Here is a 15,855-nt window from a genome sequence, read left to right on the forward strand (position 1 = left end):
GTTGTTAATGCCCTGATTAAAGAAATCACTTGGCTTTGAAGCAAAAAAACATGTCAATGTCTTCTTTAACACCTTCCATATTTGCATATGTTTTCCCATAAAGATGGTGTTGCAGAGAATGAAAAAGACGGTAATCTGATAGTGCCATATCTGGAGAATATCGGTGGGTGGGGGAGAACTTCCCAAACCAACTCCATAATATTGTGTTGCGTCAAACGTGCCACATGTGGACGTACATTGTTGCGGAGAAGAACAATACCTTTCCGATTGACGAGTGAAGGGAGTTTCTGATGGAGGGCTTGATTTAAGTGTTCCAAATGAATTACTCTTTTGATGTCCCACCAAAGTACAAAGCATCACTTCCTGCAGATGGAGTCCAGGTTTTAGGGTCGGATGTGTTTTTTGTCTAGGACTGAGCCATTGTTTTTGGCATTTTAATATTTGCACAGAAAATCCATTTTTCATCACCGGTGACAATTCTGTCCAAAAATGGTTCACACGTATTATGTGGCAGAAGAGACGAAGCAACATTCACACGTTGAAAACAATGATCATAGGAGAGTTCGTGAGGCACTTACGAACGTTCAAAACATTTCCATAAACTTCTTTGATATTCTTTGTGGCTACAGAGGCGATGTTTCCCTTGTATTCAAACAGCATTACATGCCGATTGTGTGTCTTGTCATGTGCCATCCCTTATTATACATTATTTAGGCTACACTAATGTGACATTTAAGCAGTTCGTTTAAGTATTATAAGTGATGTACATCTTTTGAGGGGCGGTTAATGAAAGAGTTCCAAAATGCAACATTAATTTCTTGATGACCTAATAGATGCTATAAAAAATAGTCAACATCTGCAATACAGTTCTTTTCAAAAGCAAGATTTTCAAGATATGTAACAAAAGACAAATACCTTAGGCTACCTGTAGCTTCAAACTAAAGTGCCAATTTTTATAAGCACCACCCATATCTGGTGGCAGATTGTGTTTTAACAATTGTGTTCCAGTTACCAATTTAATTTGTCATTATAAATGGTGTCAATGATAAACAAGTTTCACAAACTGCTGATCGTCATGTTTTCTTAAACCAAAACTGAACTTGAATCAGACATTATATATATATATTAAAGTGGTGTCAATGATAAACAAGTTTCACAAACTGCTGATCGTCATGTTTTCTTAAACCAAAACTGAACTTGAATCAGAAATTATATATATATATTAAAGTAGAAAATGTAAGACAAACTTCATTCTCAAGTACGACAACTTTTAAAAACGTTTTTTTTTCCTCTTGCAAGGTAAAATTGACTGCTAAGAGAACATTTTCATGCCCTCATAAAACCTACTTCTTGCTGATCAAACTTTTCTTGACGCTGCGCTTCTAACTCACTAACTTTGGCTTTCAGTTCATTGTCCAGTGATACAGACTTGATTTCCTCTGCTGCCTGATAGCGTCCAATCATCTCTTGGCAATCTTTACGTATCTGCTCTGCTTCCTCTCTTGTTTCTTGCAGCCTTTGTAACGTCTGATCCAACTTTGCACGAGTTTCCTGTACATCAAATAAATTGGCATCATCAAAGAATGGTACCTTTAATCTCCTTCCCAATCATCTATAGAAAATATACTTGACAAAAACCTTAAAGTAACCTTCCAAAATAACAGTCATGTGAATTTTTCTGACTAATTCAGTAACTCACTTTGACATCACAAGGTCTAAAACTTGTAACAAAAAATAAATCAAAAATAAATCACTTGCCACAAAATCTCAGAAACTATGAAACTATAAATAGTTTGATATTTATTTTTAACAAGGCATTTCATTAAACAAACAGCTGATGAAACTCTTTTAGTGCTTAAAAGGTTAAGTGCCAAAACAAAAGTCTCAAAATCTTTGTTTTTATGCTAATCACACTAAAAACATTATTTTAAATATAAACAAATCATAAATGGTACCAAAATATGCATGGACCGGCTGCAGAAAATGCTAGAATATAACTTTATGAACAAATCTTGTCAAATCAATCATATTACTACCAGACAGATTTAGTTTGTTTGGAATTTCATGAAAAGCTACATCAGGGATATCCATGCTAGCCATCCCTACTTTATAGGGAATGCAGCTAGTCAACACCACCCACCACTAACTCTTGGGCCGCTCTTTTACCAATGAATAGTGGGATTTACCATCACATTATAACTTCCCCTCAGCTGAAGGGTTAGCATGCCCTAACCTCCAGACAGAACATGATCTTAAAAACCTTCCCCTAGTCAATTTGGACTGAACGAGAAAATGATTTAGAGAACAGATGATTAACCCTAGAACTACCATTGGGGTCTATGTATAAAAGGCTTTTCAACACATTTTTAAAAACTATTTACACACCAAATTGCTTGTGGATGCATGATGTTGTTGGTTACACGGTCTCTAATAGGCTTTTCAACACATTTTTAAAACTATTTACACACCAAATTGCTTGTGGATGCATAATGTTGTTGGTTACACGGTCTCTAATAGGCTTTTCAACACATTTTTAAAACTATTTACACACCAAATTGCTTGTGGATGCATGATGTTGTTGGTTACACGGGTCTCTAATAACTTTCATCTGACACACACACAAAGATAACATCAATATTGCAAATGCTATAAACCCACTAATTACTTCTGGGGACCCTGTATATTTTAACTAGAAGATTAGTTATTTCATATGATTTGTTTGGCAAGTTCTTAAACAATTACTGTAACAGGCAAAAGATAATTACTGAATATGATGTAATGTATGGAATCTAATAGTTAGTGAATGAGAGAAAAAAAATGGTAATTCTAAGGTTAAAAAAGAATCCTTAAAAATTCAAATATGAAACATTTTGGTTTAGGTAAAAAAAATCTACAAACTTAGATTGTCATATTAAACTTGGCAGAAAAATATTTAAGAATTTTTTTGTTTCTACGGGTACAGAAACATAAATTAGTTAATGTACTTCAAAATTGGGATTCTTTACGTGTGATCCATTTATTCAAAAATGGCCAAATCTTAAAGGTCAATGGTATTAAATAATAAGTTAAGGTTACCTTATGGGCATCCATTTCTGTCTTCAATCTGTTCTGTGCCCATTTGATCTTAATGTCTTTTGAACTGAGGTCTTCTTTTAGTCGTTCATACTCCTTCAAAAGAGAGTTACAATCTCCAACCTAGGAAAAAAGTGTGCCAAGAATAACACTTACTAACAGTCTAATAAAACATTTTAAAAAATCATCAAGTGTACAGATAAAACATGGTAGTTAATTATTTCAACCATATCTACATAGCAGAATTTTGTATCTGTTATTTATATTGAATATACTCAATTATAAACTTTTAATATACAAATACAAACATATTTAGTTTAAAATATTCCTTAGTGATCTTAATTTTATAATTATATAGCTTGTATATTCTATCAATTACGGCAAAAGTCATTAGATTACTTATGAATTAGTTTGCCAAGTCATGATGGCTGCTAACATTTTACAGTTATATAATTATTGATTACAGCAGAAGTCATGGGACTACTTATGAATTCATTTGCCGTGTCATGATGGCTGCTGATATTTTACAATTATATAATTATTAATTACTGCAAAAGTCATGGGACTACTTATGAATTAGTTTGCCAAGTCATGATGGCTGCTAACATTTTACAGTTATATGATTATTGATTACAGCAGAAGTCATGGGACTACTTATGAATTCATTTGCCGTGTCATGATGGCTGCTGATATTTTACAATTATATAATTATTGATTACAGCAGAAGTCATGGGACTACTTATGAACTAGCTTGCTAAGTCATGATGGCTGCTGATTTTTAGCTGTTTAAGACAAACCTTTCCAAAAATACTCAATCTGCAGTTTAAGATCAGAGCTTAAGAAGAGTGACATATCAAGAGTCTGAAATGTAGTGGGACAAGGTTTTCCCGAGAGTCCTCTCATACCCACCACTAATCTCTTTCTCACACTTACATATCTATTTTAAAATTACTTTACAACAGGGTTTACTCTGGTTTTTCATGTTTATGTACCATCACTTTCACCAAATGTTTTTCTTTTATCACTTTCAATCTTTTTTTAAGCCACAAATTTGTAAGTCAATTTTTACATGTTGATGAATTGTTATGTTAACTAGACATAACTTGACCTGTTTCATTTAATGTATATATATATTTTTTTCATTTTTCACTTGTCACTTTTTTAGAATTTTTCCTGCAAATTCCCAAGAACAATTTTACATTTGCTAGGAAACATTACTTCTAGAGAACACATCATCCATTTCTTGATCTTGGAGCATTACCCATGTGTTTTTCTGCTTAGTTTTAGTACACACCTTAGTTGTCACCCATGTACGATGTCACAAAAAAGACATCATGTCATATTTATTAATGAAACAAAGAAAGTTTAAATATAATCAGATAGAGCAAGAACTGGGATTTTAATGTCATAGCAGAGTAAATAAAATGGTTTGAGCAGTAGCTTATGGTTTCGTGGGAACTTCTTGGTAATCAGAGCTCCTCTAGCATTAACCAAAGGCATACATACACCAAGAAGTTTTGAATATTTAGGAATAAATCACAGAGCTATGAATGTTTTATAGATCTTTTAGATATTGTTTTCATTTATGTTATATCTGTTTCAAAGCTAAAGAAATTTCTTCAATAAAAAGGTATCAAATAGGTTTAGTTAAGTTCAGGAAGTAAGGTAGGCAATGGCAAATTGTTTTGATAATTCAAATCCTTATTTATTGAATATTATCTTTATGTTTATCCTACACAAAAAACACACATAAATAAACTAGTTGACAAGCTACTTAATTATTTCTAATTGCAATTATGATATGTTTTAAATAAAAATATTATTACCATTATCAGTTATAGTAAAACATTTGACTATCAATTTATTTCATTTACACGAGATAACTGATGGATTAAAACAAACAAAATAGCAACCTTATGACTGCCTCAACATTGGTGATTTGCCAATATATGCAGACTGTGACCATAAGTGGAAACACTACACATGTATATTGGTACCTCTTTTCTAGCCCTTTCTCTGTTACTTACTCAAATAACATCAAAAATCTATTATTTTGTAGAGTTTTGAAACTTTTGAATGGTCTTTATAGTTTTTTTTTTTCATTTTCGATACACACTTAATGATTTATATAAAAAACTTTGTAGCAGTAAACACAAAAAATCAAATATTTTCAATATTTAGCTACACTCAGCAGAGATAAATAATGCTAATGATAAATTATATCCAATATTAATACACGAGTTCACTCACTAGCTATAAAGTGTTATAAACAATACAACCTCTACTTGGGTGTGGGTGATTGCTATATTGGTTCCAACATATAAACACCAAGGTGAATTTGATGACAAGGAACACTTTTTAAAAAATAAAGTTTGGAGATGGCTTGAATGGGTAAAGAAAGAAATGTTGTACATTTGTAATAAAGTTTCCTTCACTACCCATTCAAGCCATTTCCAAACATAAGGAGAATTGAGGGATGACTGGTCAGAATTAAACATTACACACTTATTTTCATTTCATAACAGCACTGGACATTTTCCTAAATCCTATCAAAATTCACAACAGACATTAATAATGAAATTAAATATTTCTTTATCGTCATGTTCTTTATGTACTGAATAAGCTTTCAGCTTCACTTTTCCAAATCAGCTTGTCCCGATAAGTATACAATACTGTTCAAAAAAATTACACATCTCATCATTGTACTTCTGTGTATTGTATCTTGCTATCATTGTATTAACTGATGACGTATTATTATTATTTAAAACAATTTTTTCATGTGGATCCACTATAGTACTTTTTAATTGTACTAATGAGATAGCAGTAATCCAGAAAACATGTATAAGGTAGCAGTTCAAAGCTTTTTGGACAAAGAACTTCGTGATAAAATTCAGTTTACTCACTTTCATCAATCATTAAAAAATCTTATTTGACCATTTTCTTCTTCTTATAAATCACCTGTGCTGTATTTCAGGCCTGATACTACAATGAAATATCTACTCATTCACCTTTCTATCAAGAAGTCCTGAGAGGCGTGCTTTCTCAGTATTCAATCCCTTGATTCTGTTCTGAAGATTTTCCTTTTCCCTTCCTATTTCTCGCAGTTTTTTCTCCAAGTCATCCCGAGTTTTCTTAGCTACTAGCACTTCTCTTTCACTCTGTGCATATCGTACTACCATATTTTCTTTGTCCTTTTGGGCAACTTCTAGTTGTTTGGTCAACTGAAATGTTTTAAAATATTAAGGAACCATGTAGTACAATTCTTTTTCCATTAAAATATCAAAACTCTAAGTTACATAAGCTATGTGGTATAATAATAGAGTCACTTATCACATTATTCAAATAAAGTTCCTGCCAAAGTTTCATGAGGTTTTAATTGGTTAGTGAGTTGGCTAAAATCACAATTTTTTTGTGTTTTCATCAGATTAAAAAGATTGAATATATTGTAGTCCTAATCCCTAATCACCCAAACAGCTAAAGTACATAATACTTTATATAGAACACAAACTACTGAATATATGAATCATCAGAAATAAAGCTATTTTGGTTTGTTTTAATTTATGATAATTGTACTTTATATTTCAATTCTTAATATAGTCTCAAATTAAAAAAAGATAACAGTAAGCTCTATAACACGTTATAAAGAACACAAACTATTGAATATATGAATCATCATAAATAAAGCTATTTTGTTTTTTTAAATTTAAAGGATATTGCAGCATCAGACAATAATTTGTAACTTAGGTGACCTAGTGAAAATTAGAGCTATGTGATTTGATTGATTATCTATGAGCAGCTATAACATTGATTAGTATCAGAAAAACTATTCAAAATTATGATTAAATCATCTGTCCCAAAAATAATTACCTAATCAAAACTAGTGTTTCTGATTTTTACTGTTTTTATATTCCAACAATTGATTAATCAAAATTATGATTAAAGTGACTCTCATGAAAATAATCAACTAACAGAAATTTTGGTTTCCAGTTATCACTATTTTCAATTATCCAAGTAATATGATTATTGTTATATGTTTGTTTGTTGTTGAGCATAAAGCTATGTAATGAGCTATCTTTGCTTTGCCAAATTTTAGCCTTATACATTATTGTTTTTACTTCAAGTTCGTTCAGTTTTGGCAATTGGGGGAGGGGGGTCTCGTGATTGATGGTCTTGGGTTTGATATCCATTGCCATCAAACTTGCTCAACGTCTTCGTTCTGGCAAATCTACTAAGTTTTTATGTCATCGTCACTAATTCTGAACTGATGACTAGAGAAAAGGCAGCTGTCTGGCAGCTTCCTCCAACAACATATATTTTTTTTTTGACTGTATATATCGTGGTTAGAAGAACACAGTACGATCAATTAATGGAATGGAATGGATTAAGGGGCCACTGTATAATCAATGATCAAATACCATTAATTGTTCAGCTCTACCAAAAATGAACAAATAATCTATATACATACTGTGCACTTAGTCGTATAACTCATTTTTTAGATGAGTAAAGAAGTGTGAAAGTAAGCAGGTGTCTATTATCAGGCATGTGAAGATATACGAGAAGACAGCTGACATTGCCATCACTGAACAAAATCAATCACTAAATGAAAAATTAAATAACAACTGCCAGTCCAACTAGCACATCAGACCTCAAAATAGTAGCAAGTTTACAAAAAGTAAAATACAACAACAATTAAATTATAATTATTTTTATAAGATTCATATGTTTGTTGTACATATATATATATATATACCACATGCTGATGCACACGCTCCAGAGAAATAAAATGTGGCATAAAAGTGCTACAAGCTTTTACTATCATTTGTTTTACACTACGTAATGCAGTAACCAAATATTTCTACATGTCGTATTGTAAATCTGAAAACAATTAATAATAATTCTTATGATGCAGAAGAAAGGCAAATACAGATATTTTATTCTTAATGGATAGTGATCAACATTACTTGATAAATCTCTTCAACTCACAACAATGCAAGTGCTTATCCAAAAAAATATTGTAGGTACCATTATGTAACTAAATATACATAAATCTTGAACACAGGATCCTATACAACCATTAAAAACATGGATACAAACCTTGTCCACCTTGCTCCCTAAGTCAATTTTAAGTTTTTCTATATTTTTCTTAAGGTCTACCTCCTGACATGTTAACTTTTTTCTGAGGTCTGCAAGTTCTAGTTGTAGCTGACTGTTAGTACGTTCGAGAAACTCCACTTGAACTTCATAATACTGCAGTGTAGCATGGTTTTCATTGACCCGAGATTTCTGGAACCTAAATATACACAGAGGAGATATCTTTCATGGATTAAAGATTTTCATCACATTTGATGAACAATGTAGACTAATTATTTGTTATTTCTGATCACTTAAACCTAAACCAACAGCAGCTAATGAACATAAGGTTTACCTTACAATCCAATTTACTGACAGAAGTATAGAGCTTATTAAATTAGAATCTACAGTCAGAGACACTTCTATATAATATTTATTACCTAACACTTGCAAGATTAAATACCCAATTATTAGCTTATTCTTCCAAGATGGCAATTGACAGTAAAATCTTTAATTACAACAGCTTGTTAGGTAACATAATCAACAAAGAGTCATACATTCTATCCTACAAAATGTAGTTCATCCCTTTACGTTTACTCTCCAGTCAAACATGTGCTCACCTATAACCTCAATATTGTGACCAACAGATTTACAGCTGCTAATGAATGTCCAAAAATTAATTTGAAACACACTAAAAAAGTCATTATTACATCACTCAGTAAAGTTTTACATAAGTGGAGTAAAAAAAGGTGAATGCAAAATTAATCCTATTTAGAAACTGGGTAAATGCAGTTAAAAACAATAAATGCATAATGTACTTAAAGGAATTCACTACCAGCAACACTGAACGTGTTCTGGGTTTAAAGAAGTCACTGATCATTCAGGTTACTAGCATATCCTCATTTCCATAGATAAATCAGTTAAAACCTTTGTTTTATTTTGGTTACTCTAATGTAAAATCAGTTTGGAACCTGTGACATTCATTGACCCTTGAAAAAGGTGCAAGTCGAAATGCCGGGATGAATAAATTAACTTTTGTCTGAAGTTGTTTGTCGTCTTCATTGAGAATAGAAATTCACCCACACAAATAAATATATAATACTAAAACTACCCACTGAATTGTCAACAGATTTTAATATTCTTATGGTTTAATCTCCCGTTCATCTTTACCGTATGTTTATACTGCATTACCAGTGTAGAATAGGCATCCTGCACACGCCTAAGGTTATCTATTTCTTACACAGAAACTTTTTCTTGAAACATTGAAGGGGTAATTTTATCCAATCAGAAATAGCCTTACTTAGATCAAATCTGAGTTCTGTAAAGATGGCGTCCCAGGATCCAAGAAAACAAAAGTCAAAAGATATCAAACCAATATATATATATATATATTATGTAGTACAAATGTTGATGATATGGTTGTTTTGATAACAGATGCCTCAAACTTATCATTCTTAGCTTCATTGTACTACTGTAGCACCTCAAATATAATACATTCAATAGCTTCAATATACACACTAACATAAGTTTACTACTTTAAGTGGAGTGGCTAATCAAATATGTGTGTTGCTAATGAAGATTTCATTGCATTAGCCAAGTGGCTAAATGATTTATGAGGCAAGAGGGAGCAGAGTATTTGATTTCAGTAATATTTACGCTAGTCTTTTCTACTGTAAAATTAAATTCTTTTATCAACATTTTCAAGGTAATTTAATAATTAGGGTAAATTACTACTCTGCATCAGTAAACACAGAAATTTCTATGATAACATCACTCACAAAAATTACCACTTTTTCACATTAAACGAATTCTTGCAGGCCATGTGTTTTTACTTGATAATACATTTGTGCATTTTGGCCAACATGTCTTCCAACAGATACTGGGAATTCCAATGGAAGATAACTTCAGCCTGTAAGTTGAATATCTGTATTTATTTGGAATAGAGTTTTCATACATTACAACCCCTATCAGGAAAGACAATAGTAAAGTTTTTCCCAACAGTGACACTTGCAGATATATAGATGATTATAAAGGTTTAGCTGGGCAGAGCCTCACATGTTTATACACCAGAGCTCATTCTAGAAGTTAAAATCTATTTCAGATAAATACAAACCTCTCTGCACCAGAAAGAGCTATTACCTTACGCATACTACCGTGTAATTTTCTCCACATAGTACAAGCCTTAAACAAAGCTCCCACCCTACATATGTCAATATGTACTGTGCCAGCCTATGATGTCATTAGACTATAGCCAATAGGAGAGTGACACATCATCCATGCACAGTAATCCCCATAAGAACTAGAAGTAGCTGAGGCAAATTAAATACACCAGAAATAGGGAGGAAGGGGTGGGAGGTGGTGCAGAAAGGTGAGTGTCTATCTGAAATACATTTTCAGGTAAGTAAAATGTTAACTACAGAATTACTACTTACCTCTCTGCACCACAAAGAAGTAGATAAATTACAAAGATGAGCTCCTTCCTGAAAACAGCATCAGAAAAGGAAGGTATAAAGCGTGACATTCATGAGGTGTGGGGGGAGGTAGCCTAGTGGGGCAGCATTTGAATCACTGTGTCCAACTTAAGCAGGGAATACACTTTACCCAACAGAGATCATACTGTCATAAGAATATATTACTTGATGCTAATGTGTCGCTAAAGTTGCTGGAATGGCAGATAGCTCAACCATTTATTACTTCACAGACAGACAGCTGAGCATGAGCATGTAGTGTAGCTAGGGCAATAAGTCAGGTCAATCCATACTGAAGAAATATTTACATGAGATACTCACCACAAATATCAGGTGCAGGGAGGAACATCCCATACCTGTGTCCTGGGATGAACCCAAGACCCATCCAGTTGGATCTAACCACTGGAAATGACTTGGTTTATAACATAGTGGGGTATCCTGTACCACACTACCAGGTAACACCCCAGTCATACTTCAGAAACGACACGTGAATCCATTTGGTCTCTTACCAGTGGAATTGTCCTCACCCAATGAGGAACTCTCCATATCAACTTCCCCAGAGGCATGAAACTGAAGAAGCCAGGGTTTCCTTGTACTCCACTAAAAGAAATGGGCTAGAATACTGGAGAGGTGTGTGGAACATCTTCACCAGGCACAATCATCTGGAATTAGGTTTTACATTGAGAGACAGTACAATGGTTTACTACAACTACAGATAGCAGTTGTGAGCAAGTACAGAACAGTCTGGAAGATACATATACACACCACCAAACCAGTCTTACGGAAAACTCCACTTCAACAGTGAGCACCAAGCAAGAACAGATGGTCTTAACACTTTCCACACTAGTGTGTTGGGGTTTTTCTACACACCCACCTGTGAGATTTGATATAGAGGAAATTGATGGCTAGAGGCAAGAGATGATGTGGGATGACAAAAATGGTGTGAGGAGACATGAAAAATAAGAATAGGATCAACATCAATAGAAGAAGAAACTATGCCGGAGATGTATAACCCAACTGGGCAAAGTGAGAAGAGAAAAGTAATTAAAGGAAGGGGAATCCCACGGCAAGAAAAGACATTGGTAAGTGCCATAAAAAGTAGTAGTACAAATAAAATAATAATAAAAAGACTGTACAAAATAAATGTCATAAGCTGCATCAAAATTACCATACAGGGAAGAAAGGAATGGGAGGATGAATATAAAACAAACCACCCAAAGTTTGGGGTGGTCAGAGAAGAAGATGAACAGGTACCTGTGATAAGTAGTACAGAAAGAGGCTAACTCAAAACTGAGTGATGGCTACTGCAAGGGAGAAATGGTAGCACATGAAAAGAGGTTGAACCACACCAGACACATTGCATTTCAATGTTGTAGTCTGGGATTGAACACCAACTAAGTGAAAGCGAGGAGTGGTATTTTAATTAGTCTGGTTAAATCCAAGTTCTTAATTATTGAATAAGAATAATTAATAATTAAAGGTCATTCTATTCTCACAGCAACTTTTCGTTAATAAATTAATTTTGAAAGTAATGTTTTTAAAATATTTTTCAAATTTAATTTTCAATCTTATTGAAGTTACGGTAATTTGTGTTTCAGATTATCAAAGGGTAAGGTGATATAAAAAGGTATCCAGCTGACCACGAATAAACACCCACCTTGACAAGTCTCTGAGGATATTCCTGACAGTAAAGTAGATGCTACACCATGAATGTCAGACTTCACTAAAGTAATTGACAACACAATGAGAAATTCCTGATCTTCTTCCAAAGGCTCCTGTCTTGCTTTAGCATGTTTGACATGTTTCTGATGCCATGTGACCATGAGAACCTAGCTACCTGCCTATGGTTAGGACAAGACTGATGAACTAGTGAAGTGCTTTGAAAAATGTTCTGACAGAGGAAAGGTTTGACCTAATCCCAGAGGAATGGACTGATTTCAAAATCTGGTTGGCTGCTCATACAGGATAGAAACTTCATCACTTGTATACAGATCTGTTGCACAAGAAACTAGTGAATTTACTCCTTACCCACAGACCTTCAACAAACATCTGTGAGAGAGTATTTTTCCCACATGAGCAAAGTAATCACAAACTATCACACATTTCTTAAAACTGAGATATTTTATGTTGTTGTCCACATATGGTTGCAATGTTACTAGTTTCTGCCCAGACAAAGCTGTGAAATATTGGTGCTTCTCATGCAAATGAGCAGGCATCTGACCCATGAATCCTGTTTGGTTTTGAAAACCAGACTGACAGCCAGCGTCAGGTAGAATCTGACAATAAGGTTCATCCATCACCATCACAGCAAGGTGCAATGGATAAAATGTCATCAACTCATGCTATAGTTGATGAAGATACAGAATGACAGCTTGGAAAGCAAGTCTCTATTAATATTATAGATATTGCTAAAACATAATATATCTTTAGTCTTCAATCATCTTGTTTTACTTAGACATACACTAGAAAATCCAACCCATATGCCATGCCCTCCTATCACATACAAACTTTTAAAAAATTCATTAAGTTTTCTCTGATATTTGCTATTACATTATTTATAACCAATAGAAGTAGAAAATTTATTTATACTACTAACTCCAACATGTGAGTCTGCAGTAACTGTAGAATATAGAGCTACAACCTGTAATAAAACCTGTTTTCCTGGCAACATGTGAGTCTACAGTAACTGTAAAATAGTACCCCAATTTCATTCACTAACCAGCTGAACTGTTGGTGTCATGATCTCTGAAATTTCCTTTTGTGAAGTGTGATTTTAACATTTTAGAACAGGAAGACCCTGAAGCTGTAGGTTCATTATCTGACTCATTCACTTGTCATGTACTGCTGTTGCTGCTTTGAGCTTTGTTTGGTTTTGAAAGGAAAGATGTTATTATTTTTTTGTCCATTTGATGCCATCTTTTTTGGCCTTGTACTGTATTTTTTCCCATGTGCACCACATTTCACCTAATGGATTGTGGGTATATATTTCATTTATTTTTACTTATTTAATCTAATAAGTTTATAATTTTAACTTTTCAGCTACTTTTGTAACAATAAATAAAAATATACATAAAAAAATCAAGAAATTTTGTAGTTAAATTTGGGTCTTGCAGTTGAAGATTGAATGTGTTTATAAAAGTTTTGTTAGGGTTGTTATTAAAGTAATTCGTTAACTGGTTAAGCTGAACTAGGCAATAGCAACTTTGAATCTGTATGCTAAATTTCACTTTCTTTTTTTAACTAAAGAGTTGGCCAGTACTTTGTAAAAAAAGAGCTAATCTTTTACAATAAAATAACCTGTATTCATTTTTTATTTACATGTTTTCCCCTTTGAGTTTTGCTTCACTTTTGCAGAAAGACACAAGAATCTTCCTTTCTTCATGCTGCATTTGCTTTCCTAACATATATTGTTGTACCTTTGAGTGCCTCACACTACTGTTATGTTTAATTACATATACTTATTTAAAATAGCTACAACCTGTAATAAAACCTGTTGTCATGGCAACATGTGAGTCTGCAGTAACTGTAGAATATAGAGCTACAACCTGTAATAAAACCTGTTGTCATGGGTCAATATCAATGTTACCAGCTTCAATGATATGAAATGTGCTGAAATGATGGAAACAGATGCTGAACAAATGCAAAATATACTTAAAACTAAACCCTTGAAGTATTTATTTTTCAATTGTAGTGAAACTGATATCCTAGGTTCAGAAATAGTCTACAGGAGAGAAAGCAAAAAACCATCTTGTCAGACAACAAGTTGTACAGCACACATGTGCAAATGATTTGTTTCACAAATCTTGTTGTTATTGTATGTAACACCAAATTCATTTTATATTAAAATATGTGGGAGACATTTCTCACATACTGCTTTCAAATGTTGCTTTCCTCATTGACTGATTTGAGTCTATGGTGAAAAAAATGTGTGACATCAGTCAAATTCATCCAGTGGAGGAGTGCCAAGTCTAGTAAACAATGAATTCCAAAACAAAACCCACAGTTAACCATGCATCCTTATGTTGAAAAGTTTACAGATCTTTTGTACCTTGTGGAAATTCTCATGATCCTGCCAATTTCTGCTGCACAATGTAAAAAGGCATTTTCTGCTCAGAACTAAATTCAGAATACTACCAATCATTCCTTTCCATGTCAGTCACTGAGCACCTCAAAAGAATTTCCTCTGAAAGACCCAGTTTGGATCATTTCAGCCCAGAAGTGGTTGTTGGTACTTGATTTTCCAATGAAAAGAGGAGTGCTCAATACAAGTAGCAGCTTTTAGATATTGATGTTCTTTGTGCTGGCTCATGATTCACCTTAATGGATTAATAAACAACTGAGCTAAAACAAAACGGACTGAACAGTCACATAATGAAAAAAAAAAAAATGCAAGTCCCTTGCAAATAACTGTTTTGATGAAATATATAAAATTTACTATTAACTACTGTGTTACTGCAAAATCAGTTTTCGACTATTTTTTTAAATGTTTCTTTTTCCTATACTAAATCTTTGAATTTTTTCCCACATGTGGAAATATAATATGCTTGAAGATTCTCATAGTTGTTTATTTTCAAGTTTTATATTTCATTTATATATGGTTTTGAGCAATAATTAATATTCATTTATTTTTATTAAATTTCTGTGGAGTTATGGGCAACTATTTTTTTTCCTAGTGATCATGAAAAAAAAAAACAGGAGCCTGCTGGCTCCTAAAATAAAAAGCTCACTTGGAGCACTGAACCAGCCACACATCTTTCTACATCTGATTACAACCTAAAACACATTTACTATAAAATCTTAGTAGAACCTAGTTGGTCTATACCTATTACAACTATGGCTGTCATCTGTTATTGCAGGACCTTCCTGTACTACTACAACTATGTCACTGCCAAAACCAGTTTCAAAATTTACCTGGCCAACTCAAAAACATTGTCCAACTGAGAAACCAACTGATTATGAAGGAAAGATACCATGGGTGGCATATCACACTCAGTTGAAAATAATTTCCAAAGTGAACATGTGGAATAGTGAACAACAAGCTTTTCATTTTTCAAGATATTCAACAAAGGGATAAAAGGGTAAGTACATATTTCCATTTCTTAATTTTTAACATTTAATTGCACTATACATTAATGATAATAGCTAGAGTTAGTGATATAGAAGAGAAAATGGAAAATAAAATATAAACATTTACCTTAAAAAACTTTTGATATTGATTTAGGAGATTCTAGAAATTATGCAAATG

At 33.1% G+C, this 15,855-nt stretch overlaps 1 protein-coding gene across 1 annotated transcript in view; it reads right to left on the minus strand.

Moving 5' to 3' along the window:
• The window catches only part of LOC106470658 (coiled-coil domain-containing protein 186-like), a gene marked incomplete at its 3' end in the record, with an annotated part of 55,573 nt that overhangs the window by 22,108 nt on the left and 17,610 nt on the right, over positions 1–15,855 (minus strand). Inside the window, exons 3-6 of the mRNA XM_022399290.1 lie at positions 8,167–8,362; positions 6,081–6,293; positions 3,076–3,195; positions 1,348–1,551 (exon numbers count right to left, since the gene is read on the minus strand). Coding sequence (XP_022254998.1) covers positions 1,348–1,551; positions 3,076–3,195; positions 6,081–6,293; positions 8,167–8,362 — 733 coding nt within the window. The remainder of the gene's footprint in view (positions 1–1,347; positions 1,552–3,075; positions 3,196–6,080; positions 6,294–8,166; positions 8,363–15,855) is intronic.

Source organism: Limulus polyphemus, unplaced genomic scaffold, assembly GCF_000517525.1.
Source record: "Limulus polyphemus unplaced genomic scaffold, Limulus_polyphemus-2.1.2 Scaffold4147, whole genome shotgun sequence".
Taxonomy (NCBI): domain Eukaryota; kingdom Metazoa; phylum Arthropoda; class Merostomata; order Xiphosura; family Limulidae; genus Limulus; species Limulus polyphemus.